Genomic DNA, 27,191 nt, shown 5'->3' on the forward strand with positions numbered 1-27,191 from the left:
GAAAATAGCAGAGTATTGTGTGGCGGGTATACAGTTAGGAGACCAGAAAAGGCATGTATATACTCTTTTTTTTTTTTTTTAATGGTAAGTTCTGTTTTAAAGAAATTGTTTTATTTTTGGCTCTGCTGAGTCTTCATTACTGCTCGGACTTTTCTCTAGTTGTGGCACGCAGGGGCTACTGTCTAGTTGCAGTGCATGGGCTGCTCATTGCAGTGGCTTCTCTTATTGAGGAGCACAGGTTCTGGGTGTGTGGGCTTCAGTAGTGTGGTTCTGGGCTGTAGAGCGCAGGCTCAATAGTGTGGTGCATGGGCTTAGTTGCTCAGCGGCATGTGGGATCTTCCCCGGCCAGGGATCAAACCTGCGTCTCCTGCATTGGCAGCTGGATTCTTTAACACTGAGCCACCAGGGAAGCCCAGCATATATGTGCTCTTAATTTTGTGTATGTGTGCATCAAACAAACCAGTATTTGCCTTACTTCACCCCATCTTGATAAATTGATACAATTATTTTGATATTAGAAAGGGTTTCTTTTGCAACAGTATAGTGTGGTCAGTGGGGTAAACAGGCAGTCTTCTACTTTATTATAGAATTAACTCCTGAGAATATATTTGAAAGCCAAATGTTTGAAGTAGACTTCTTATAATAATAATAAGAATAAGAAGCTTCTTATAATAAGAAGCCTAAAAAAAGCACTAAAGAATCCTTAATTGTGGTTTATAGGTACACCCTCCCCCTAATCCATGCATCAACTGATTGACATATGTTTGGAACTATGGAGAGTCAACCATCTTTGTTGCCTTGCAGAGTATATTTATGCCTATAAAATATTTACTGGTATCTAAAGGTTAGTGGTTTGGAGTTTGAACAGCACTGCTTTGATGATTATGATAATGATTTGGTCATTTCAGTTCTTTGTCTTGACAGTATGCAGCTGGCAGTAGATGTGCAGATACCAGAATGTTTTGGAGGAGTGGAAGGTGAAGCAGTTTTTATTGATACAGAGGGGAGTTTTATGGTTGATAGAGTGGTAGACCTTGCTACTGCCTGCATTCAGCACCTGCAGCTTATAGCAGGAACACATATGGGAGGAGGTAAGTTAGCCAAGTGCTCTTTTTTCAGTATAATGAAAGTAATTTGCATTTGTATCCATCTCAAGCCTTAATAGGGCTTCCCTTGTGGCTCAGCTGGTAAAGAATCCACCTGCCATGTGGGAGACCTAGGTTGGGAAGATCCCCTGGAGAAGGGAAAGGCTACCCACTCCAGTATTCTGGCCTGGAGAATTCCATGGACTGTATAGTCCGTGGGGTTGCAAAGAGTCAGGCAGGATTGAGGGGCTTTTACTTTTAAGCCTTAATAAGAGACCACTTAGAACATGAAACTTAATAACTTGACTGTGTACTAGTATTAAACTCATACTTCTCTTAGAAATTGAAAATGCTGCACCTGGAGTTGCCTCTTCACCTTATATGGCCCTCACTTTTTACTGCCAGAGCTCTGGGAGAAAACCTGTGTGTATGTCAGTGTATGATTTCAAATCATCATGCTCTGGCCTGCCAGGTGTAAGCTGGTGTTGCTGGACACCTTAATAAAGTAAAGGTTGTCTCAGTATATTCAGTGTATGTTGACTGGTTTTTCTAAAAACCCAAGGGTGACCTTGAAAAATCATGTCTGGAAATGTTTGGAACATTAAGCCAATTGACCTTATATGGCTCTGTGTAGTATGTAATTGACTTTCCACTGTATTAATTGTACTGTTAAAGTGTTGGGAAGATGTTTTGTCCTTATTATGTGGAAATTTAGTGTTTGCTTAAAAGTTTTTTTTAAAGGTAATTTGTATTCGAGTTCTTGTCCTTCAATTCAGTTCAGTTTAGTTGCTCAGTTGTGTCCGAGTCTTTGCGACCCCATGGACTGCAGCACACCAGCCTTCCCTGTCCATCACCTCCTCCTGGAGCTTGCTCAAACTCATGTGCAAGGAGTCGGGGATGCCATCCAACCATCTCATCCTCTGTCATCCCCTTCTCCTCCTGCCTTCAATCTTTCCCAGCATCAGGGTCTTTTCCAATGAGTCAGTTCTTCGCATCAGGCGGCCAAAGTATTGGAGTTTCAGCTTCAGCATCAGTCCTTCCAATGAATATTCAGGACTGATTTCCTTTAGGATGGACTGGTTTGATCTCCTTGTAGTCCAAGGAGGTACTCTTAAAATTACATGGTTTCTGGTTTGACTGTTTTCTTTTGGTTTATTATATTTTATTTTTTGGATATGTGGTCCTTATTCTTTTCTCTAGAAATGTTAAAAAATATAATTTTCATAAAATGTTTGTATTCCCTTTAAATGAATCAGCTGGATATTTTTACTTGCATTGGAGTACTTGGTGTCCTTTTTAACCAGTGACCAATATGTCTACTGAAAGTCCATCAAGCTATCCATGTCACAGGTGTAATAGTGTCTTAGGATCTTATTGTAAATATTGTGGATGTAGCACTGGAATATAGTTCTTAATGACTGGTATGTGGTTAAGTTGTTAACTTTTTGGTTTAAAATGAATTTCTTAAATATATATTTGTAATAGGCAGTGTTCTCTGAAATTTAATTTATTGTTTTTTATTTCAGTGTTAAAACTTAAGTACATTTTAAAATGCAATGATTTTTAGCTAGTTTCTCTCTGAAATATGTACAGAACCAATCTGGTTATTTTTAAAAATCCAATCTAAGGAGGGAATTTTATTTTATATCATTGTTTCTACTTAAATATAAAATTATGCTATACTTTTAAGGGAAAAATATGCTTCTTTTGAACATTTTTCCTTTTAACTCTTAATTTGTAGTCTTATAAAAAAACAATAAAGACATTCCATTATGATACTTCTTTTCAATGGAAGGCAGTAACAAATACGAAAATGTAGATATTAAAACTCTGGTCTTTATGTGTATAAACATTTTCTGGATAGCATAATATGTAAGGAAACAGTGGAAAAGGTGAAAATAAGAGGTCAGGAATTTTGAAATGATTGTTTGTGAAATGACAGGTAAAACTAATTATTTTAAGATTGTTTTGTTACTTATTTCAGAGCACCCAAAGGCTTTGAAGGATTTCACTCTTGAAAATATTCTTTCCCATATTTATTATTTTCGTTGTCGTGACTACACAGAACTACTGGCACAAGTTTATCTGCTTTCAGACTTCCTTTCAGAACACTCAAAGGTATGGCTCCAACTTCATCAGGCTCTTTTTTATCCCTAATTTGTTGATTGCTTTTATCATGAAAGGTGTTGGATTTTGTCAAATGCTTTTTCTGAGTCAATTGAGACTAATCATGTGGGTTTTCCCCCCCATTGCTGTTAATCTGGTGTGTTTCATTGATTGATTTTCATATTATACTACCTTTGTACTCCTAAGGATAAATCTCCCTCGATCATGGTGTATAATCCTTTCAGTATACTAAAGGACTGAGTTTGCTAAGTATTTTATTGAGGATTTTTGTGTCTGTCACTGGTCTCTGGCTTTCTTTGCTGGGGATGTCTTTTTGTGGCTTTGGTATCAGTGTAATACTGGATTCATAAAATGAGTTAGAAAGTTTCTTTCTCTACTTTTCAGAGTAGTTTGAAAAGGATTGGTATAAATTCTTTAAACATTTTATAGAATTCACTGTTGAAGCTATCTGTTCCTGCTCTTTTCTTTATTGAAAGGCTTTTGATTACTGATTCAGTCTCTTTTGGGCTACCCAGGTGACTCAGATGGTAAAGAATCTGCCTGCAGTGGAGAAGACCCAGGTTTGATCCTTGGGTTGGGAAGATCCCCTGGAGGAGAGAATGGCTACCCACTCCAGTATTCTCACCTGGAGAATTCCATGGACAGAGGAGCCTGGTGGGCTAGACTCCATAGGGTTGTAAAGAGTTGGACACCACTGAGCTACTATCGCTTTCCAGTCTCTTTATACTTATTGTCAATCTGTTCAGATCTTCTGTTTTCTTTAGTAAGTTTTAGTGGTTTGTTTCTGTCAGTGAATTTGTCCATTTCATTTAGGTTATCTAATTTTTTGGCATGCAGTTGTTCACTATATTCTCTTTAATTGTTATTTTATAAGGTTGGTAGTAATGCCCCTATTTTCATTCCTGATTGGAGTGGTTTGCATCTTCTCTGTTTTTCTTAGTCATTTTAGTTAAAGGCTTGTCAATTTTGTTGATCTTTTCAAAGAATCAGCTTTTGATTTCAGTGATTTTTCCAATTGTTTCTCTTTTGTCTGTTTTGATTATTTCTACTTTAATGTGTACCACTTTCTTCTACTTTCGTTGGAGTTAGTTTGCTGTTCTTTTTCTAGTTCTTTAGAGTACAAGTTTAGGATATTGGTTTAGGATGAGAATTTACATTCCCATCAACAATGTAGGAGGATTCCTTTTTCCTCTACATCTTCCTCAACATTTATTTTTCCTGGACTTTGATAATAACCATTCTGACCAGTGTGAGGTGATTACCTTATTGAAGTTTTGATATACATTTCTCTAGTAATTGGCATATTTTCATGTGCTTTTTGGCCATCTTTGTCCTCTTTGGAGAAATTTCTACTTATATCTTCTGCCTGTTTTTTGATTGGTTTGTTTTTTTGATATTGAGCTGCATGAGCTGTTAGTATATTTTGAAGATAAATATATTTTGGTCACATCGTTTGCAAGTATTTCCTCCCATTCTGTGGGTTGTCTTTTCGTTTTGTTTATTGTTTCTTTTGCTATGCAAAAACTTTTAAGTTTAATTAGGTCCCATTTGTTCATTGTTATTTTCATTGCTCTAGGAAGTATAATGATCCAAAAAGATATTGCTGCGATTTATGGCAAAGAGTGTTCTGCCTGTGCTTTCCTCTAAGTGTTTTATAGCATCTGGTCTTACATTGAGATCTTTAATCCATTTTGAGTTTATTTTTGTGCAGGGTGTTAGAGAATGTTCTGATTTCTTTCTTTTACATGTGACTGTCCACCTTTTCCCAGCACCACTTATTGAAGAGACTGTCTTTTCTTCATTGAATATTCTTGCCTCCTTTGTGGTAGATTAATTGGTTGTAGGTGCATGGGTTTATTTCTGAGCCTTCTGTCCTGTTCTGTTGATCTATAAGTCTGTCTTTGTGTTAGCACCACACACTTTTGATTACTGTACCATTATAGTAGAGTCAGAAGTTATGGAGACTGATTCCTCTGTGTTTCCTTAACAAATTAAAATTTTTTCTCTTCTCGATCTGTGAAAAATGCCCTTGGTAATTTGATCGGAATTGCATTGAATCTGTAGATTACCTTGGATATAGTCATTTGACAATATTGATTCTTCCAGTCTAAGAACATGATATATTTTTCCTTCTGTGTCATCTTCAGTTTCTTTCATTAGCGTTTTATAGTTTTTGGAGTACACATCTTTTGCCTCGTTAGGTAGGTTTATTATTATGTATTTTATTCTTTTGATGAGACAGCAAATGGGATTATTTCTTTAGTTTCTCTTTCTCATCTTTTGTTGTTAGTGTATGGAAATGCAGCAGATTTCTGTGTATTAATCTCTTACCTTGCAGGTTAACCACATTCATTGATAAGCTCTAGTTACCACTTATTTCTGTGTATAAATTATTCTCTGGGGAATTCCCTGGCAGTTCAGTGGTCAGGGCTCTGCCCTTTCACTGCTAAGAAAGCCAAGATTCAATCCCTGGTTTGGAAGCTAAGATTCTGCAAGCAACAAGGGTGAGGCCCTTGTTGAATAGGGCCTTGTGAATAGAAATTCACATTGCTAACTTTAATTTCAGCTGTTGAATGACAGCTTGAGTTGAATGACAATGCTTGGGGGTTTTTTGTTTTTTGACAATGCTTGTTTTATCCTACCCTCTCAAACTCTGTCATTCATTGACTTTCCATTATTCAGTATAATCTCCCTTTTGAGAGATCAAGGAAACTCACCAGAGTATATTCAGGAAGTTGCTCTCTAAACTTGTAGGAGAAAAGTCATCAGTGTGACAGTTACTACTTAGCAGAAGGTCCAGATCTTTGTAATTCAGCCAGTTTCAATAAAATCTGTACTGTGGAGAGGAAAATAGACTTATTTCTATTTTTCCATTATAGATTAGGATATGTAGCTGCTCTGATTTGAGCAGAGAGGTCCTTGGATGCTCTTGGTATTTGGGACTCCTTGCAAATACCCTAGAACAAAAACGTGTAATTATATATTACTTTCCTGTGCAGTATTTTCCTTCTTTTGATTTAATGATCACTCCTAGTTATTGAATTCATTTTCCAAAAGTAGTAGCATATTTCCTCAATTTATTGTGTAGTTCGCAATGTAATAGATATAGGCACAATAATTTATAAAAAGTTTTGACATATGGTTGATTTGTAATGTGTTAATTTTTGCTATACTGCAGTGATTCACTTATACATATTCTCCTCATATTCTTTTCCATTGTGATTTATCAAAGCACATTGAATATAGTTCCCTGTGCTATACAATAGGACCTTGTTGTTTATACATCTTACGTATAATGTTGATAGTTTGCATCTGCCAATCTCAGACTTCCAGACCATCCCTCCCTCATCCTGCTCCCCATTGGCAACCACTAGTCTGTTCCCTATGGACACATTTTTAAGATCAATCTGATTATGACATTTTTTTTCCATCACTTTATTAGAAGTCTAGACAGCAAAACAAATCAACTCGATCTGTAGCTTATTTGCTTGCTGATTTCCATGTAGAAAATACTCCTATCATAGCTGATTTCAAGTATGTCATTGGATGTGCAGTAGAGAAGAAACCGTGCACATCGTTATGTAGTGTTTCCACTATAAAGGTAAAATAGAAAAAAAAATAAATAAAAAAATATAAAAGGTAAAATAGATGTAAATAACCTTAAGAGCATAGGTAATAGTAAAATGTAGTAGGGGTGAGTTTTCAATATTTATTATCCATATTTTAGTATAATTCATTTACTCATAAATTTATATAGTTTATTTGTTACTGATGACTATAGTTGATGATGGATTTGTAAAACTTCTAAAAATTTAGCTCTTGCTTCAAGAGCTGTAGCATTTGGCCTCAGCACACCACTGTTCCTTTCTGTCATTTCCTATCGCTCCTCCTCACTACTTTTTTTCTGACCCTTTAAACGTGCCAAACCTGTTTGAGTCTTAGGGCCTTTGACCTTCCTGTTCGTAATATACATGAGTTGTCTTTCTCTCCTAGAGGTTCTTATCCAGGAGTCAGTTCTTTTTTTAAATTTATATGTTTATTTATTTTTTGAACAATTTAGTCTTTTATTTGCCCAAGGCCAGCTGTTGCAGGCACTGAGGCCCCAAGACTTCCAGAAGGGATGGGGGTGGAGGGAGCCATCCTGCCTTCCAGGTGCTGGCTGCCCCATCCTGCTTCCTGCAGGAGATGGGAGAGTAGATAAAGTATACCCTTGCACCATCAAGTATCTCCTCAATTTAGTGTCTCAGTCACTCAGTTGTGTCTGACTCTGCAACCCCATGGACTATAGCCCACCAGGCTCCTCTGTCCAAGGGATTCTCCAGGCAAGAGTACTGGAGTGGGTTGCCATTTCCTTCTCCACCAGGAGTCAGTTCTATTGCCTGCCTTCTTATTGATGGCTCCCTCACATCTAGTCTAAGTTTCCCTCTACCCACCACCTACTTATTTGTCATTTCACCTGGTTTGAATTTATTTATAGCCCCTATCATTATCATAAATTATCTTATTCAGAACTTCTGAGTTGGTGAACCTGTGGAAGTGCTAGGAGAATGGCTCTGGGAGAGAACGTGGAAACTCCGTGTCCCTTCCCCATACCTTCTCTATGCATCTCTTCCATCTGGCTATTCCTGAATTATGTCCTTTATTTTTTTTCTAATTGACATGTAGTTGATTTACAATGTTGTGTTAGTTTTTCTGGTGTACAGCAAAGTGATTCAGTTATACGTATATATACATACATACTCTCTTTCATATTTTTTACCATTATGGTTTATTCAGTTCAGTTCAGTTGCTCAGTCGTGTCCAACTCTTTGTGACCCCATGAACCGCAACACGTCAGGCCTCCCTGTCCATCACCAACTCCCAGAGTTTACCCAGACTGATGCCCATTGAGTCAGTGATGCCATCCAACCATCTCATCCTCTGTCGTCCCCTTCTCCTCCTGCCCTCAATCTTTCCCAGCATCAGGGTCTTTTCAAATGAGTCAGTTCTTCACATCAGGTGACTAAAGTATTGGAATTTCAGCTTCAACATCAGTCCTTCCAATGAACATTCAGGACTGATATCCTTTAGGATGGATTGGTTGAATCTCCTTGCAGTCCAAGGGACTCTCAAGAGTTTTCTCCAACACCACAGTTCAAAAGCATCAATTCTTCAGCGCTCAGCTTTCTTTATAGTCCAACTCTCACATCCATACATGACCACTGGAAAAACCATAGCTTTGACTAGACAGACCTTTGTTGACAAAGCAGTGTCTCTGCTTTTTAGTATGCTCTCTAGGTTGGTCATAACTTTCCTTCCAAGGAGTAAGCATCTTTTAATTTCATGGCTGCAGTCACCATCTGCAGTGATTTTGGAGCCCAAAAGAATAAAGTCAGCCACTGTTTCCACTATTTCTCCATCTGTTTGCCATGAAGTGATGGGGCTGGATGCCATGATCTTAGTTTTCTGAATGTTGAGCTTTAAGCCAACTTTTTCACTCTCCTCTTTCACTTTCATCAAGAGGCTCTTTAGTTCTTCACTTTCTGCCTTAAGAGTGGTATCATCTGCATATCTGAGGTTATTGATATTTCTCCCGGCAATCTTGATTCCAGCTTGTGCTTCTTCTAGCCCAGCGTTTCTCATGATGTACTCTGCATATAAGTTAAATAAGCAGGGTAGCAATATACAGCCTTGACGTACTCCTTTTCGTATTTGGAACCAGTCTGTTCCATGTCCAGTTCTAGCTGTTGCTTCCTGGCCTGCATACAGGTTTCTCAAGAGGCAGGTCAGGTAGTCTGGTATTCCCATCTCTTTCAGAATTTTCCACGGTTTATTGTTTATGGTTTATTACAGGATAGTAAATATAATTCCCTGTGCTATAAACAGTCGGACCTTGTTGTTTAAATATTTCTATATATAGTAGTTTGTATCTGCTAATCCCATACTCCTGATTTATCCCTCCACTACTTTCCCCCTTAGTAACCATGTTTTTTTCTATGTGAGTCTGTTTCTATTTTGTAAATAAGTTGGTTTGTGTCATGTTTTAGATTATACATATAAGTGTTACCATATTATATTTGTTTTTTGCTGACTTACTTCACTTAGTATGATAATTTCTAGTTCCATCCATATTGTTGTACATGGCATATTTCATTCTTTTTTTATGGCTGAGTAGTATTCCATTGAATGTATATGTGTCTATATTATACATGATATATATACTCCACAATTTCTTTATCCAGTCATCTGTTGATGAACATTTATGTTGCCTTCTTGTCCTGGCTCCTGTGAATAGTTGGAGAAGGAAATGGCAACCCACTCCAGTATTCTTGCCCGGAAAATCCCACGCACGGAGGAGCCTGATAGGCTACAGTCCATGGGGTCACAAAGAGTCGGACACAACTGAGCGACTTCGCTTCACTCACTTCATACTTTATCTCTGGAGAAGGAAATGGCAACCCACTCCAGTGTTCTTGCCTGGAGAATCCCATGGACAGAGGAGCCTGGCGGGCCATGGTCCATGGGGTCTCAGAGAGTCAGACACGACTGAAGTGGCTGAGCACGCACTGTGAGTAGTGCTGCTGTGAATGTTGGGATGCGTGTGTCTTTTGAATTTCTCCAGATACGTGCCCAGGAGTGGGATTGCTGGATCATATGATGCTGAGTTATATCCTTTTATAATAAACTTGTAATCTATTGAGTTTAAAAAAAGAAATTGTTCATATATTTGTTCACATATAAATTGTCCCTTACTCCACTAGAACATAAGCTGCAAAAGATCAAGAATCTTGTGTCTTGTTCCCTAGTGCATGGAACAGTGACTAGTACACAGTAGGTGTCAAATACTTGTTGAGTGAAGTAATGAATGAAAGATATAAAAACAGCTTACTGTTTGGAGAAGGAAATGGCAACCCACTCCAGTACTCTTGCCTGGAAAATCCCATGGACCAAGGAGCCTAGTAGGCTACAGTCCATGGGGTCGCAAAGAGTCGGACACGACTGAGCAACTTCACTTCACTTCATGGCAAAATGTCTTGTGTGAAACATGTTTTTCTTAATTTCCATGAAACAACATTCTGCAGTCTAATAAAACTTTTATCTACTGTACATAGAAAACACAAGCCTAACTTTTAAGTGTATTTTAAAGTTATATAACAATGCCTTTATATCAGATGACTTATCAAGTGAATGAGCTGTTCATGTCCTGTCAGTTTATTAGAAAACCATGTTTTTTAAAAATGTATTTAGATTAACATCTATGTGTATTCCTGCCCAGATCTGCTTATTATCCTTCTGCAGTATTAAATGATCTTCACTAACATTAAAAAAAAAAAAAAAAAAACAGCTTACTAAAACAGTGCTTCACAAAAGCTTCTCCTTTTGTCTAGTCCTTATAAAAATATATAATTTGCCATATTTTGTTTATAATTGGATTAGTTTCCAGATTCTGTTTGTTCTTGGATCTTAGGTTATATATTATTCTAACTTCACCATAGGAGCCATTATTTAGATTCTATTAGAAATGAAACTGTCGTGAAAATGTTTATTTATTATCTGTAAGTAAACTTTGTTGATTAGAATTCAAAACAAACTTGCCTCTTGCTGAATTCTGTAGTGGTTAGTTGCCCTATAGTGTATTCCAAATTAAAGAAAAATATACCAAAAATTAAGCTTTCGAAAAAACTTTTACACTTTAACATTCGAGAGGGGTTTTTTTGCTTTGTTTTTAACATAAAAAGAATCCTGAAGATAAAATTGACATAATGTCAATTGAAAGATTTATCTTACTAAGATTTTAAAAGTGTTTTTATTGGTCCACCTCTGTGAAGACTGGGAATAGTGGCAAATTATGAGAAAATTGTAATTGCTTCTTTTTATTGAATTTTTTTTTTAATTATTTATTCAAGATGAGAAATTATTGAACTAGAGTATATTCTAACTTCTGGTGACTAGTGCAGAAAGCACTGAATAGTTTTCTACCTGAGCAAATTAAATTTTTGAAGAGTAGGAAATAGAACGCTGGATTTTAAAATTTTGTTTCTTTTTTTCTGTAATGGACTCTGCTTTGTGGTTGCCATTTATTATTTTATTTTTATTTTTTTATTATTTTAAATACCAGACCTAATATCATTATCTCTTTTGTAATTAGGTTCGATTAGTGATAGTGGATGGTATCGCTTTTCCTTTTCGTCATGACCTAGATGACCTGTCCCTTCGTACTCGATTATTAAATGGCCTAGCCCAGCAGATGATCAGCCTTGCAAACAACCACAGATTAGCTGTAAGTATTATTATTAGTAAAGGGAGTTTTGTTATAAAGTCACGATTTTATAAAATGTTCAAGTGTAGGGAATTCCCTGGTGGTTCAGTGGTTAGGATGCTACTTTTCTGGTGCAGGGGGCACAGGTTTGATCCCTGGTCAGGGAACTAAGATCCTGCATGTTGTGCAGTATGACTAAAATAAACAAAAATTAAATGTTAAAGCCTAGAAATAGCAAAATATAAAATTTGTCTGACTGAAAGCAAATAATATGGACATACAGTTTTGGCTGTCTTTGTTGCTGCACACGGGCATTTTCTAGTTGCAGCAAGCAGGGGTACTTTTCATTGTAGTGTGAGGGCTTGTTATTGTGGTGACTTCTCTTGTTGCAGAGCACAGGCTGTAAGTGCGTGAGCTTCAATAGTTGTGGCTTACAGGCTCTGGAGTGCTGGCTCAGTAGTTTTGGCTTACTTACCATGTAGCATATGGAATCTTCCCAAACTAGGGGTTGAATGTGTATCCCCTGCATTGGCAGGTGGATTCTTAATCACTGGACCACCAGGGAAGCCCCAATGTACAACTGTGAATGTAGTTTTGTTTCAGTTTGGTTTCAAATTAAATCTAGTCGAAGTGTTGTTTATCAGTTTTTCTGGAAAGAAAAAAGCATAGCCAAGATGCTGAATTATAAAAATGGACTTTGTTTGATAAAGAAATGCCAGCTTTGATAATTACCTTGTTTTCTTTTTAGTATACTTGATGTTTCTCAGGTAAGCTCTTCCAACATTGCCATTTTTCTTTTATTCTTGAGTCTTTGATTAATACATAATGTAGAATCACACACTTCAATGGGTAGAAAAATTGTGTAAATAACCTAGATATTTAGAGGTGGAGCTAACTCTTCCAGATATGTAATGTGAGGAGAGCGGTAAAGATAAGCTCAGAAGAGCTAAAAAAGGAGTGAGGTAAAAACTTTTTATTTTATTTTATTTTATTATTTGGAGTGAGGTGAAAACTTTTTTAACTGCCTGTTTGCACTTCCCTATCTGCAGCTTCATCCCACCACTGACACACACGTACATACTTGTCTAGGAGGGAGGTGGGAGGTCAAACTACTTACCTTGATTTTCTTTTCTGTACCTCAATTAGAATCCTTAGCACAAAGTTGTATATAACTCCTCAATAAAATCACTTCAAAGCGTACATTTTTTTCTTTTGAGTTTTTAATTTTTTTTTCTTTGCATATGCTGAAAACATGGTATCCTGTCTTGAATTATTTCTTGTCATTAATTTGTAATTTCTTGCATGTTCAGTCGTGTCCAACTCTTTGTGACCCCATAAACTGTAGCCTACCAGGCAGGCTCCTCTTTCCAAGAAATTTTTTTTAAGGCAAAAATACTGGAGTGGGTTGCCATTTCCACCTTCAGGGGATCTTCCCAACCCAGAGATCAAACTAGTCTCCTGCATTGGCAGGCAGATTTTTCACCCCTTGAGCTACCTGGGAAGCCTGATTGGTAATTTAGCATTGCCTTAGTATCAGTGAAGAGTCCCCAGTAGGGGGCACTCAAGGATAATGGGTTGTATAGTTCCTTAGGTTTTGCTTTTGTTTTTTAACAGAAAGAGCTTCATCTTTGCTGATTAAAAAAGTAATCTAGGGAGTTCCCTGGTGGCTTAGTGGTTAGGATTCCAGGCTTTCATTGCCGTGGCTGAGGTTCAGTCCTTGGTCAGGTTACTGAGGTGCCACCAGCTGTGAAGTGCAGCTCCCCCCACCACCACCGCAAAAAAAAAAGTAGTCTAAACAACGTTATGAAATGTCACCCATTGTTTAGAGTCAACAACTTTATATATGCTGCTTTGTCCACATGTCCAATTACTTCTGAAAATTTTAAGCCAAAAGGGATATCTCTATTTTTAAACCTTTTGTTATGTATTAACAAATTGCTCTCAGAAAGTGTATTCCAAAGTATGTTCTGTACATCAATGAATGGGAATTCTTTTTTGTTGTTGTTTATAGTTCAGTGGAGAAAAGATAAAATTTATTTTGCTGATTTGGATAATATAAAGAATTCCCATATAACATTTCCCAAGATTTGCTTTTTCATTCTTATTCTCTCTCCCCACTCTATTTCTGTACACACATACACACACACACACAGAGTTTATGTGTATATTTTTCTGAAGTGTTTAAAAAGAATTGCACATATATCCATTTGTCTAAAAATACTTCAGTATATATTTCCTAAGAATGAGAATAGTCTCATATGGTATCCAGAGTATAGTTATCAAATTTAGGACATTTAATATTGTATTGCACTTTAATCCATATTTTAGTTTTATCACTTATCACAATGATGTCCTTCATAGCAATTTTTTCTCCAGTTCATTTTGCCAGCAGGAATCACATATTGCTTTTAACTTTTGTGCCACTGCTATGTTTTAAGAATATAAGCCAGTACTTTTAGAGAATATCTCTGCATTTTGGGTTTCTGTGATGTTTCCTCCTGATTAGATTCCAGTTATACCTTCTTTTTGTGTGTGGCTAAAATAGAAGATAGACTTTTGTTCTTGAGGTATAGTTCACCTTTTAGAGATATGTTTATTTATTAGCAGAAAAAAATTTAACAGCCCTATTAGATATAGTTAATATACTATAAAATTCATTCTTTTAAAGTGTAGCTCAGTGCATTTTGGTATATGCAGAGCTGTGCAACCATCACAGCTATCTAATTTTAGAACATTTCTATCACCCCCAAAAGAACTTTCATACCCCTTCACCATCATTCCCCATTGCACCCTCCCTGTAGCCACTAACAACCACTAGTCTGCTTTCTGTCTCTATGGATTTGTCTTCTTTGGATACTTTATATAAATTTCATACAATGTGGTCTTTTATGTCTGGCTTCTTTCACTTAGCATAGTATTTTCAAGGTTCATCCATGTTGTAGCACATACCAGTATGCTTTTTGTGACTGAATAATTTTGCATTTTATTTGTATATCGCATTTTGTTTATCTGTTTATTCATTTAAGGACATTTGGACAGCAGAAGTATTCTTTTTTTTTTTTTTTTTTTTTTATTAGTTGGAGGCTAATTACTTCACAACATTTCAGTGGGTTTTGTCGTACATTGATATGAATCAGCCATGGATTTACACGTATTCCCCATCCCGATCCCCCCTCCCACCTCCCTCTCCACCCGATTCCTCTGGGTCCTCCCAGTGCACCAGGCTGGAGCACTTGTCTCATGCATCCCACCTGGGCTGGTGATCTGTTTCACCATAGATAGTATACATGCTGTTCTTTTGAAATATCCCACCCTCACATTCTCCCACAGAGTTCAAAAGTCTGTTCTATATTTCTGTGTCTCTTTTTCTGTTTTGCATATAGGGTTATCGTTACCATCTTTCTAAATTCCATATATATGTGTTAGTATGCTGTAATGTTCTTTATCTTTCTGGCTTACTTCACTCTGTATAAGGGGCTCCAGCTTCATCCATCTCATTAGGACTGGTTCAAATGAATTCTTTTTAATGGCTGAGTAATATTCCATGGTGTATATGTACCACAGCTTCCTTATCCATTCATCCAGCAGAAGTATTCTTAAAGCTCTGAAGTTCATAATTTCAAAGTGATTATTACTTCACTACTTTAAGATGCCTTCTTTTTTTTTTTTTGGCACCATCCTTCACAGTTTGCAGGAAAGCCCAGAATCCTGACCACTAGTCCACCAGGGAGGTCCTAGGACTCATTCTTTAAGAGCTTGGAGTAATTACACAATAACTTTCATTTATATCATGGTAAACCCAACATTTTTGCAGAAGGAGTTTTAATTATTTTATAAATATTTTCTAGTGCTGCAAATTCTGATTTTGGGATGTTGAACAACTGGTAAGCCAATATGTCTATTTACATTTGCCTCAAGGTGTGTAGTAGATAATGTGTAAGATGTGTAATAGTCTGTAAAGCAATGTTGTCTGACAGAACTTTCTGTAAAGATGAAAATGTTCAGTCTGATATAATAGTTGCATGGTTGTTGAGTACTTCAAATGTGGCTAATGCTGTGGAAGAACTGAATTTCTAGTTTTAATTAGTTTTTAAAAGCTATATGGCTAATGGCTGCAGAATTGAATAGTGCACCTTTAATCAAAAGGTGTTGGTGTAAGTAAATATCCCACTTGCTAAAGATTAAACACTTGGTAGTATGTAAAGACAGAGAAGGCAATGGCACCCCACTCCAGTAGTCTTGCCTGGAAAATCCCATGGACGGAGGAGCCTGGTGGGCTGCGGTCCATGGGGTCGCTAGGAGTCAGACATGACTGAGCAACTTCACTTTCACTTTGCACTTTCATGCATTGGAGAAGGAAATGGCAACCCACTCCAGTGTTCTTGCCTGGAGAATCCCAGGGACGGGGGAGCCTGGTGGGCTGCCGTCTATGGGGTCGTACAGAGTCGGACACGACTGAAGCGACTTAGCAGCAGCAGCAGTATGCAAAGAGTATTATTCAACGTGTTGTAGATGCCAGTTAGACATATATTTCAGTTAATTACCAATTTAAATTCCTGCTTAGCTTGTTCTGAAATACCTGGAGTAAGGTAACACATGGAAGACCACTGTGGCCTTCAGAGGAGACTAGAGGATGGTGCTGTCATCCAGTTTGTGCCCGACTGAGATCTAGATCACAGATTTCTCCTTTGTAGATGAAAACTTTAGGGTGCTGATCACTATGGTGGGAACAGCCAAATCAGTTTTCTTAAAGAATTGGTGGATTTTTTAGATCTTTTCTCATTGCTTTTTTAGAAGTTCTTTACCAGTTTCAGCTTGCAGTAGTATCTGTCTTATTTCTGGAGAGAAGCTGTATATTGGAACAATATTTAAAATAACCGTTTCTGGAGAATTTTGGATGAGAAGGTGCCAGACAATCTGACTTTTACTGTGTTCAGTTAGCCTTAAACACTTTTTGTCTCTGCTTTCAAATTGCTATCTTGTGGGACTTCCCTGGTGGTCCATTGGTTAAGAATTGAGATTCCACTGCAGGGGGCACAGATTTGATCCCTGGTTGAGGAACTAAGATCCTACATGCTACATGGTGCAGCCAAAAAATAAATAAATAAAAAGATAAGATTACTATCTTTTTAAATATATTATTTTTTCTGTAGGCCACTATGTGTAAGTTCAGTTCAGTTCAGTCGCTCAGTTGTGTCTGACTCTTTGCGAACCCATGAATCGCAGCAAGCCAGGACTCCCTGTCCATCCAAAGAATTAGCAATATCGTTAGCCTTGAGGCCATCGGTGAGTAAGACAATACCTGTATCTGTATTATCTGAACAGTCTAGTATAGTTATAATTTGGAGTCATTTGATCTGTTACTGGATTTTATTCTTTCCTAGTTCTCTTAATTATACTGTGCTCTCTATATGATTTTAGGTCTCCTCTCATTCTTTGCCTCAGTTTTCCTTTTTTTCCTGTAAAATCATAAATGGTAATATTGTCTCTCTCCTAACAGTATAAACAATGAGTTAATTTTATTAAGGATTTTATTTTTTAATTTGGCTGCACCACGCAGCATGTGGGATCTTAGTTTCCCCACCAAGGATCAAACCCGTGGCCAAACTGCATTGAAAGCACAGAGTCTTAACTACTGAACTGCCAGAGATTTATTAATGATTTTATATTCCTTTGATTAAATACATTCTAGAGAGGCAATAGTGGTAAAGAATACAGATTCCCTTGTTTCCAGCGCTCCTAGTTATTAAGTTTTTACACATGGTGTCTTTAAACCTTCTAGTTTTGGGGGGAGACTCACCTAATTTTCTCGCATTTTGCTTTTGTAGGTAATTTTAACCAATCAGATGACAACAAAGTTTGATAGAAATCAGGCCTTGCTGGTTCCTGCACTGGGTAGGCAATTAATCCAACATTTGTAGTTACATTTTTTCTACCTCTTTGGTTTGATGCTTGTTAGGTATTGTAAGTTCCATGAAAGCAGAGAAGACTGTCTCTTATTTGCTGATAAATCTTAGTGTGGAACACAGTGCCCTGAGATACTGACTCATCCTTTCAATTGTTTAACATTTTTTGAGCATCTACTCTCTGGCAACTCTTGTATTAGGTCCATAGTGTATAAATATTCATAAGATGATTCTTGTTCTCTTATTTGTGATTTCTTAAGAAATCACACACTCTTAAGCAAGAGAAGGGGTGAATCCATTTAAATACAAATCACACTGTAACGAATAAGGTTATGACTCTGTTTCTAACCTTACTCTTGGTTTTATTGGGACACAGTGCTTCAAGATTTATTTCTACTAAAATCTTTAAGAATATTCTGTCAGAGGTTTTGCTTTTCTTCTGGTGGTCAAAATATGTCAGTAAGCCTATTGATAAGGAAGACTGACAAATAGATTGACTCAGTAAAGTCTTCTGAAAGCAGGTAGAGGGTAGTGACAATGCTCTCCAGTATTTCCACAGATAGGTAAAAGTCTATTTATTTCAGGATGTGAGCCTTTGCCTGGTTTTTTGAAACCAAATATACTTCCATTATGTTAAATTGAGTAAAGTAAAACTGTTTTTGGTCAGAGGCATTCTGAGAGACTTACAATCTAGTCAGTTATCCTGTTCTTTTTCCCTCAGGGGAAAGTTGGGGACATGCTGCTACAATACGGCTTATCTTTCATTGGGACCAAAAGCAAAGGTCAGTATAGAAACAGGTTAGTAATTCTAAATATTGGGTAAATTATAGTGAACAGTTATCAGTTCCTTAGAGCGAGATGAGATCTACAGTGCCCCATGAATTAAAGCTTCTGTTGCCTTCATCACCTAAAACAGGCATAAAAACATGTTCTTATACTGCACAGTTAGCTACATAGGAAGTTCTTTGGAATATTTAAATGATGGGGTGCACCTGAAATGAGTAGGTGGCCAAAGAATGCCACCTTCTAAAGCTCTTTGAAATCAAGTACCATTTATTAACCATGCAGAGGGAGGTGAGTACTCTGTGTTCCTGGAGTGGATTGAAAGAAGAGTAAAATCAGGACAAAAGGAAAACTTTTGAGGTTAGCTTTAGGACTTTAATTTATGTGGAAAATAGGATGGTTTTTCTTCGTTTCTTAATATATTTCTTGTATGAAATTGTGTCTATTTTTGTTTTCTATTTCCCTACCCTACTTTTGTTATCCAGTTACTTACTTGCCTTTCACAAGTATTGTTCTTGAAAATAAAACTATGGCAGCATGAAACTTTTGTGTTTGTTTTTAAAGCTACTAAGCAAGTGAACAAACCACTTTTCATTTTCTTCAAAATAGGCATTTGAAAGCTATGGAGTCTAGAAATGTCAGATTTATGCCAGCCTCTCTGCTTTGAAATTAATTGGCATAACCAAGAGAACTTGGTTTGGGAATGCTCCAATAAAATGAGGAAATTGAGACAGCATGTGGATAAAGAAAAAAAGGATTGCTTTAACACATACTGGGTTTGGTCAGATATAGTATTTCTTTATCTGCATTTCTTCATTCTTGTACAAAGTGAAAAAAATCAAGCCTGACCAAGTTAGGTCTTACTGACCCTGAGCCCATAGCAGAACTGATTACATTTCTGTACATCTTTTATAACTAGTTCATGCAGTTTGTGTTTCTTTTAAAGATGGCATTTCCAAAGAGTTCAGGTAACTTTCCCCCCCATAATGCATACTGCTTTACCATCGACTCCCATCCCCCCAATTCTATAAATAAGTCATTGTATACTGAATTCACAAAAGCAGTTCTTTTCTCAGCAACAAACCCTATTGTAAAGATTTGGCAACAGTTCTCCAGATGAGAGTCTTTTGAACGTATTGTTTATATTTTTCCAGATTGAGGTTTTCTGTAAAGTACATCTCACTATTTAAATGTTTTTAGAAACTCCCCCTGAGCAAGTGTACTATAGTGGTCTTCTTCTACTATTCTAGTATTAAATACTCAATAACAGAATACATCTAAGAAGCGAGAAAAATAGGAGTAAAGAAAGATGCTTCTTTCATCTTTTTCTTTGTTTCTTTCATCTGTTTATGCACTCATCACAAGGAGAAGTTTCCCTTTGTCAAATCCTTGAAGTTAGCATTGGTTGGGAAAATGATGCTTACTTTCTTCAGAGTTAACCATTTTATGAATTCAGCCTCTTACTAATCCTTCCCAAGAAATTACTGGTGTGGAACACTGACATTGAATAGATAGATTTAGGGGAAATCTACTGCTCTATGAATGTTTTTCCTGTATCTCATACTATTTTAATGAGTGCTTGCTTGTGCTAGGTATTTAATTGTGCATCTTACATACAGCATTGCAAATAACCCATTCAATAACTCTTTTTAACCAAATTTAACTATAGTGGATATACAATTTTATATGTTACAGGTATACAATATAATGATTCAAAAATTTTAGAGGTTATGCTCCATTTAAAGTTATTATAAAATATTGGCTATATTTGTTGTATTGTACAGTATATCCTTGTAGCTTATTTTATACATGATAGTTTGTACCTCTTAGTCCCCTACTCGTATACTGCCGTTCTCCCCCTCCCCACTGGTAACCATTCATTTGTTCTCTATGTCTATGAGTCCTTCAGTAACTCTTTGAAGGCTCTACACCTATTATCATTAACAGTGAGAAGATCAAGGCACAGGAAGATTAAAACATAGTAAATAGCAACTACCATTTTTTGAATATTAACTGTTCTTTATTGTGCTAAGTGCTCTGTGTGTGTATACATAAAATTTCATTTTATTTTATAAAGAACTCTATGACATAGGTACAGTAGCCACATTTTATAGCTGGCTTTATAAAAGTCCATTCCTTTTCTCCTCTAATTGCTGTTTATTGAAAGTAATTATATTACTGCATTGATGGCTAGTGAATCTGATGGTATATCTTATCCTCCTTTTAAGGTAAAAACCTTTTATGCTAAACTGCTTTTTCCCCTAGGCTATGGATATATGATAAATATTAATGCATACTTTGTTATAATCAGAAGAAGTTGACTTCATTTAATAAAATCAACATTGTTTTATTCTTCATTGTTTGAAATTAGATATCTTTTAAGTTATTAAAGTTGCATGAAATCTTGTATGCATTTTAAAATATAGTGTGTCTTGAAAGGATGGAAATAGAAATTCATGCTGGGGGAAAATAGTTTATCAAAATGAACACTTCTAGCCTGAGCAGAAAAATGAAAACCTTGACTTGCCAGATTTATATTGAGATTGAACTTCAGTGTCCCATATCATGTCCCAGTCCCTGTTCTTCACTAGAATTTTTACCCTTTGACTAGTAACAGAATAACATTTCAACAGTTATTAAAAGAAATACTTTAGTCTCTGTCCTGTATATTGTGTGGGTTTTCCTCCAATTTGCATATTCATGATAATATGAGGCCAAGATTGTTCAGAATTATACCAGTCTTTGCCAAGAAGATCTGGTGGTAGAGTGGAGTAATATATCAACACCCCCACACAGTGTTTCATATGTGTCTCAGCTTTAGAGCACAAATTGTGCTTCTGTCTTGTTTCTTCCTGACCTAAACTATGTAGTTCAGCCATATGTTAAGCTTCATCTCAGCTGGGGCCATGAGCCAAGTGATTCTTCAGTTTAGTTTGTTGTTTTAAAAGATATCTTGAGATGCAGACATGAAATACAAAATTTTGTTTTTAACCTAGAAATTTGAGGAAGATTTTTCCACCTGAATACATAATGTCCATTTGACTTTAGGATTCTTAATAAACTTGTAAATACTTCTTAAAAGCTTATTTCCTTTTTAATAATTTTCTCAGGAAAGTCGGATGTATTGGGTACCTTTTTGGACATATGGTGATAGGAGGTGATTTAGATACTCATTTTTCAGAAGGTTAGCTAACTTTTGTTTTATTGGATGAAAATGTGTGATTTTTTAGTTTTAAGGAGGTGCCTCTATTTTTCCTGTTTGATTTTGCATTAAAGATAGACAGTCAACCTTAAAGTATTGTAAAAGTTGATGATTTCACTCCCTAATACAACTATTCTTATGTTACATATTACTTTGCAGTTATTTTATTTATGCATACAGTTGCAATAACAAAGATGACATTTTGAATTCTTCTGTTTTCATCCTGAAAGAACAAATTTAAAAGCTAGTGAGTGGATGATGGTCTCTGATTACTTCTTTTTTGAATTATGCCTGAGTAGCAGGGCAGTTTCAAAACTTGAGAGAGTAACAGATCATAAACCAAAATGGCCTTCTTAAATTATCTTTGCAAACAAATCAATGTTATATGTAAACAAATAATCTTTTAAGAGAGTCTATGATTTTTCTCGTAGAATCTTCATTGTGTACAGTTGTATCCATTTTTAAAAATTGTGTTAAAGTATTCATAGCATAAAATTTACCATTTTAACCATGTAAGTGTACAATTCAGTGGCATGAAGTACATTCATATTATTGTACAATTATCACCACCGTCCATCTCCAGAATTTTTTCATCTTTCCATACTGAAACTTCATGCCTATTAAATAGTAACTACCCATTCTCCACTCACATCAGCCTCTGGCAGCCACCATACTACCTTCTGTCTCTGTGAATTTGACTAATCTGCTGCTGCTGCTAAGTCGCTTCAGTGATGTCCGACTCTGTGTGACCCCATAGACGGCAGCCCACCAGGTTCCCCCATCCCTGGGATTCTCCTGGCAAGAACACTGGCATGGGCTGCCATTTCTAGGCACTCATTACTATAAGTGGAAGCATACAATATTGTTCCTATTGTGACTGGCTTTATTTGACTTAGTGTAATGCCTTCAAGGTTCATTGCAGCAAATGTTAGAATTTCTTTCTTTTTTAAGACTAATATTCTATGGTATGTATATACCACATTTTGTCTATCCAGTCATCTGTCAGACACATGAGCTGTAGATTCTACCTTTAGCTTTTGTGAATAAGTTATATCAGTTCTAAAGTAATTTTTAAAAAGCACTTTAAAAGTTTTTGCTTGTAAAGTTGACCTGTGAACAGGAATTTGAATTGCGTGGGTCCACTTATAGATGTATTTTTTTTCAATAAATATAGTCTCTGTATTTTCATTTTGGTGGTGGTGGTTTAGTCACTAAGTTACGTCCGACTCTTGTGACCCCATGGATTGTAGCCTGCCAGGCTCCTCGGTCCATAGGATTCTCCAGGCAGGAATACTGGAGTGGGTTGCCATTTCCTTCTCCAGGGGATCTTCCTGACCCAGGGATCGAACCTGACTCTCCTGCTTTGCAGTCCAGTTCTTTAGCAGCTGGAGCTATGAGGGAAGCCAGTGAGATCACAATATGTGGAATTAAAAGAACTGGGGTTGAGTCCTAAATCTGTCTCAACTTCCTGCTCTTGGATAACTCAATCAATCCTTTGTTTTTGAAGCAGAGTATTTGGATTTTGGGGGTTTCCTAGGTGGCACTAGTGGTAAAGGATCCTCCTGCCAAAGCAGGAAACATAAGAGACTCCTGTTTGATCCCTGGGTTGGGAAGATTCTCTAGAGGTGGGCATGGCAACCTACTCTAGTATTCTTCCCTGGAGAATCCCATGGACAGAGGAGCCTGGCAGGCTATGGTCCATAGGGTCACAAAGAGTTGGACACCACTGAAGCAACTTAGCATGCATGCACATTCAGGTTTTTGATTGCAGAGGGATTGGTATGTATTGTTCAAGGGTCAGCTATATTTGTTGCTGTTATGGTATTTGAGCATAGTTAATAAGAACCTAGATGTTCATCAGCAGACGAATGGATAAGGAAGCTGTGGTACATATACACCATGGAATATTACTCAGCTATTAAAAAGAATTCATTTGAATCAGTTCTAATGAGATGGATGAAACTGGAGCCCATTATACAGAGTGAAGTAAGCCAGAAAGATAAAGACCAATACAGTATACTAACGCATATATATATGGAATTTAGAAAGATGGTAACGATAACCCTATATGCAAAACAGAAAAAGAGACACAGATATACAGAACAGACTTTTGGACTCTGTGGGAGAAGGCGAGGGTGGGATGTTTCAAGAGAACAGCATCGAAACGTATATTATCAAGGGTGAAACAGATCACCAGCCCAGGTTGGATGCATCAGACAAGTGCTCGGGGCTGGTGCACTGGGAAGACCCAGAGGGATCGGGTGGAGAGGGAGGTGGGAGGGGGGATCGGGATGGGGAATACATGTAAATCCATGGCTGATTCATGTCAATGTATGGCAAAAACCACTACAATATTGTGAAGTAATTAGCCTCCAACTAATAAAAATAAATGGAAAAAAAATAAACTTAGAGAAAAGAAAATGTTTAGAATTTTATTTCTCAACTACTTTGAGCTTTCGGTTTTAGAGTACACAATAAAATTGTACCTAAACAGACCTTGTCCTGTTCTGACAATGATTTTTCTGAACATACTCATTTTGAAAGAATGTGTTTTCCTAGATTGTTTATATTAGTATAATGAGAATGTGTTCCTTAGTTATGTACCAAGAAATTGTCTTAATGCTTCTCATACATAAAAAATACACAATTACCATTACCATAGAAAGTTTGAAAGACATAGATAATCAAACAAAAATATAACCTTTACCTTGTAATAGCAACTTAACTTTGTGGTTGTAGTCTTCTAGTAATTTTTCTATATAAAATATGTATGCAAGCTTACTCATAAATGTGGGATCATACAGCATAACTTAGACTTTGTATATTGTTGATATTTTCCCGTCTCATTAACTATTTTCTTCCACCTTATTTTAAGTGTAAATAGTATCTTGTCATACATAAAATGATTTATTTGAATTAGCCATTGTCTTTTTAGGTTGTTTTAAAATTTCAGTTATGCAAACAATTCTACTGTTATTATATGTAATAGTTATTACTTGCTATATATATATAGTTGTTTTAAGGAAGTGTTTCTTATATTTATTTGCTTTGTGTGTTCTTAGACAACAAAATAATAGAATTATAATGAAAAACTATAAATTTAAATTATGAACTCAGTCATCTGAACTAATTAATTAAGATCATGTGTTTGTGTATATTTATTTTTCCTCTAAGCAGGTTGGCGACATTGTACAAATCACCAAGCCAGAAGGAATCTACAGTACCATTTCAGATCACAGTCAGTATTACTTGATTAAAGTGGGATTTTGGTGTTAGTGGGCAGTAATTATTTGAAGAAAGCATTTACAAATTGCTTCTGTTAACTTCTGTAGGCAGTGAACATATTTGAGGACAGATTTTGATGTTTAGAACATTATCCCCAAAATAGTAGTATATATAAAGAATACTCTAGAATACAATTGAACTGAAATTTATTCTTAAGAACAGAGGAAATACTTATTTGTAGGGTAGTGTGTTCCATGTCCTGGGTAATGTCAAGATATTAAAGATTTTTTTTCAGCCGTGCCTTGTGGCATGTGGGATACTTTCTTTCACTTCTTCTAGTAAAGCCACCATAAAGTTTGTTAGGATTGACCTTTAGAGATTATTTTTATAATTCACTATTATTTCTCCATATGTGTATGTATAAGTAAATACATAAGAGATTCTAGATAAAAATAGTATAGTCCTGGCTTGGACACTCGTCTTTGAGGTTTATCCTCTTCATTCACAGTGGTTGATAACTTCTATCCCAAGAATAAAGTAGCTGTCTTATTTCTTTAAAGTATTTGGAAGACCAGTTGTTATTTTAGATGTTCTTAAAGCATACTTGTATACTTTTTCATCTTGCAGCCTCAGGGATTTAGAGATGCTGTTGTTGCTACTGCATATTCATTGCAAACAGAAGGTTCATTGAATTCCCGGAAGCGATCGCGGGACTCAGAGGAAGAACAGGAATCCAAAGACTAGGCTCAAAGTATACATATGTATTGATGCCTATGAGAGATGGAATGTTTACAAGTAGTAGACTCTTGCTTTAGAGTATGAACACACTATGGTGTGAATGAATTAGGTCTATATGTTAAGTGAATGGTGAATGAACAAATCAGGTCTGTATTAAGTGAAACTACTTAACAAATATGATTCTCTGAAAGAGTTCTTCTAAATTAGCAGTGTTCTATAGTTATATGTGACCCTGTTTTCATTTTAATAACATTGAGTAGAGATATTACAGGTATTGTGTTTTGCAAATGTGGAAAGCTGATCTCATGTGGCTAATCTGAATTTAATATTCAGACTTTTTCCCCCTCATTTCTTTGCCAGTTGCCTAGACATTTCTAGGAAGAAAAGATTTTTTTTCACATTCCCGTTGTGCTCTCCTCTTTAAATGTAGCTTTGATGACTCTTAAAAATGACCTATTTCTATTTTAAAGAAAAGCCAGCACCATGAGTCAGCATACTATTACATTCAGTTGATGGGTAGGATACAAACTTTAGATGACCACTCTGATTTTAGTGACCTCAATCCTAAAATTGAAGTCATTGGTTCATTTTTTAATGTTATTTTATAATGTTAAAGGAAATACTTAGAAGTTGTTATCCCATCTAGAATATTGACTGGAACGTACATCTTCCAGAATATTCAGGTTGATAAGCTCACAGTCATTTATTTCTGTATTTTTGAAACATGATGTGATCCAGCTCTAGGTGTATTGACATTTTCCTTTGAATAATCTTAACACTGCTTGAATAAATTAAAAATCTGAATTCTTGAGTGGTTTCAAAGTCTAAAAATGTTTTGGTACCTGGTTTGTCTTAGTACCTCTTAATTCATTTACAAGATTTACTTTGACTCCTGGAGAAGAAAATTATTTAAGTGATTGAATATTATATAATGTGCCAACCATATTTTCCATATTTTAGTGACAGTTGGTATTTCCTGTCCCAGACTGAACACTAAATTCATAAAATTTTTAACATGTAGTTATTCTGTAATTGATTATACACAGTCTTAACTATAGTTTTGCAAAGACTTTTTAAAAAGCAAAAGAAGGCTCTGCTCGCCATTATACCAGGACATAAATCAGGACATATACCAGGAAAATCAGGTTTACGGGTTTTGCAAAGACTTTTTAAAAAGCAAAAGAAGGCTCTGCTCGCCATTATACCAGGACATAAATCAGGACATATACCAGGAAAATCAGGTTTACAGGCGTCCTAATTATCCAAGACTAATTTCAATTGATTACTTTAGGATAACCAAGTGTAGCTATCTTATTTTTGAGGGCTCTAAGGCATATGTTTTTATTATAATTAATGCAGTCCTTGTCAAAATTGACTTGTCATTTTATATTCTGTCTACTCCAATCATAACATCAGGAGAGTAAGGGGGTTGTTAAATGATAAATATCAGTGTTACCAGTCATCAGATACTGTAAGAGCTCATTTTCTAAAGCTTATAACAGTGTACTTTAAAAGAACTGTAAGACTCTGAATATAGACAAAGCCAAGTGTATTTCTTTTGTTTGCAACTTTTAAAATAAAATTTACATATCATAGTTTTTCAAAATTGTTGCTATTGCTGAAAAGACATTTATTTTTCTAGTTATAAACTCAGTCTGCTTGGACTGAAATAATAAAATACCATTGAATTACACAACAGAATTTTCTCATGGTTTTTCACAACGTCCTAGCATGGTCTGGTTCTGGTGAGGGCGGTCTCCCTTGCTTGCAGACAGCTGCCTTCTTACAGTGTGCTCACAAAGATTTTCCTAGGTGGATGTCTGTGGAAAAAGATCATTCTCTCTTCCCTGTCCTATATGGCCACCAATCTTATGAGAAATCCACTC

At 36.2% G+C, this 27,191-nt stretch overlaps 1 protein-coding gene across 1 annotated transcript in view; it reads left to right on the forward strand.

Moving 5' to 3' along the window:
- The window catches only part of RAD51C (RAD51 paralog C), a 29,393-nt gene extending 2,493 nt beyond the window's left edge, over positions 1 to 26,900 (forward strand). The window contains exons 3-9 of the mRNA XM_061142642.1: positions 925 to 1,091; positions 3,070 to 3,203; positions 11,341 to 11,472; positions 17,280 to 17,346; positions 18,079 to 18,139; positions 24,520 to 24,580; positions 25,195 to 26,900. Coding sequence (XP_060998625.1) covers positions 925 to 1,091; positions 3,070 to 3,203; positions 11,341 to 11,472; positions 17,280 to 17,346; positions 18,079 to 18,139; positions 24,520 to 24,580; positions 25,195 to 25,311 — 739 coding nt within the window. The 3' untranslated portion in view covers positions 25,312 to 26,900. The remainder of the gene's footprint in view (positions 1 to 924; positions 1,092 to 3,069; positions 3,204 to 11,340; positions 11,473 to 17,279; positions 17,347 to 18,078; positions 18,140 to 24,519; positions 24,581 to 25,194) is intronic.
- The last annotated feature ends 291 nt before the right edge of the window (positions 26,901 to 27,191 follow it).

Source organism: Dama dama, chromosome 5 (genome assembly GCF_033118175.1).
Source record: "Dama dama isolate Ldn47 chromosome 5, ASM3311817v1, whole genome shotgun sequence".
Classification (NCBI taxonomy): domain Eukaryota; kingdom Metazoa; phylum Chordata; class Mammalia; order Artiodactyla; family Cervidae; genus Dama; species Dama dama.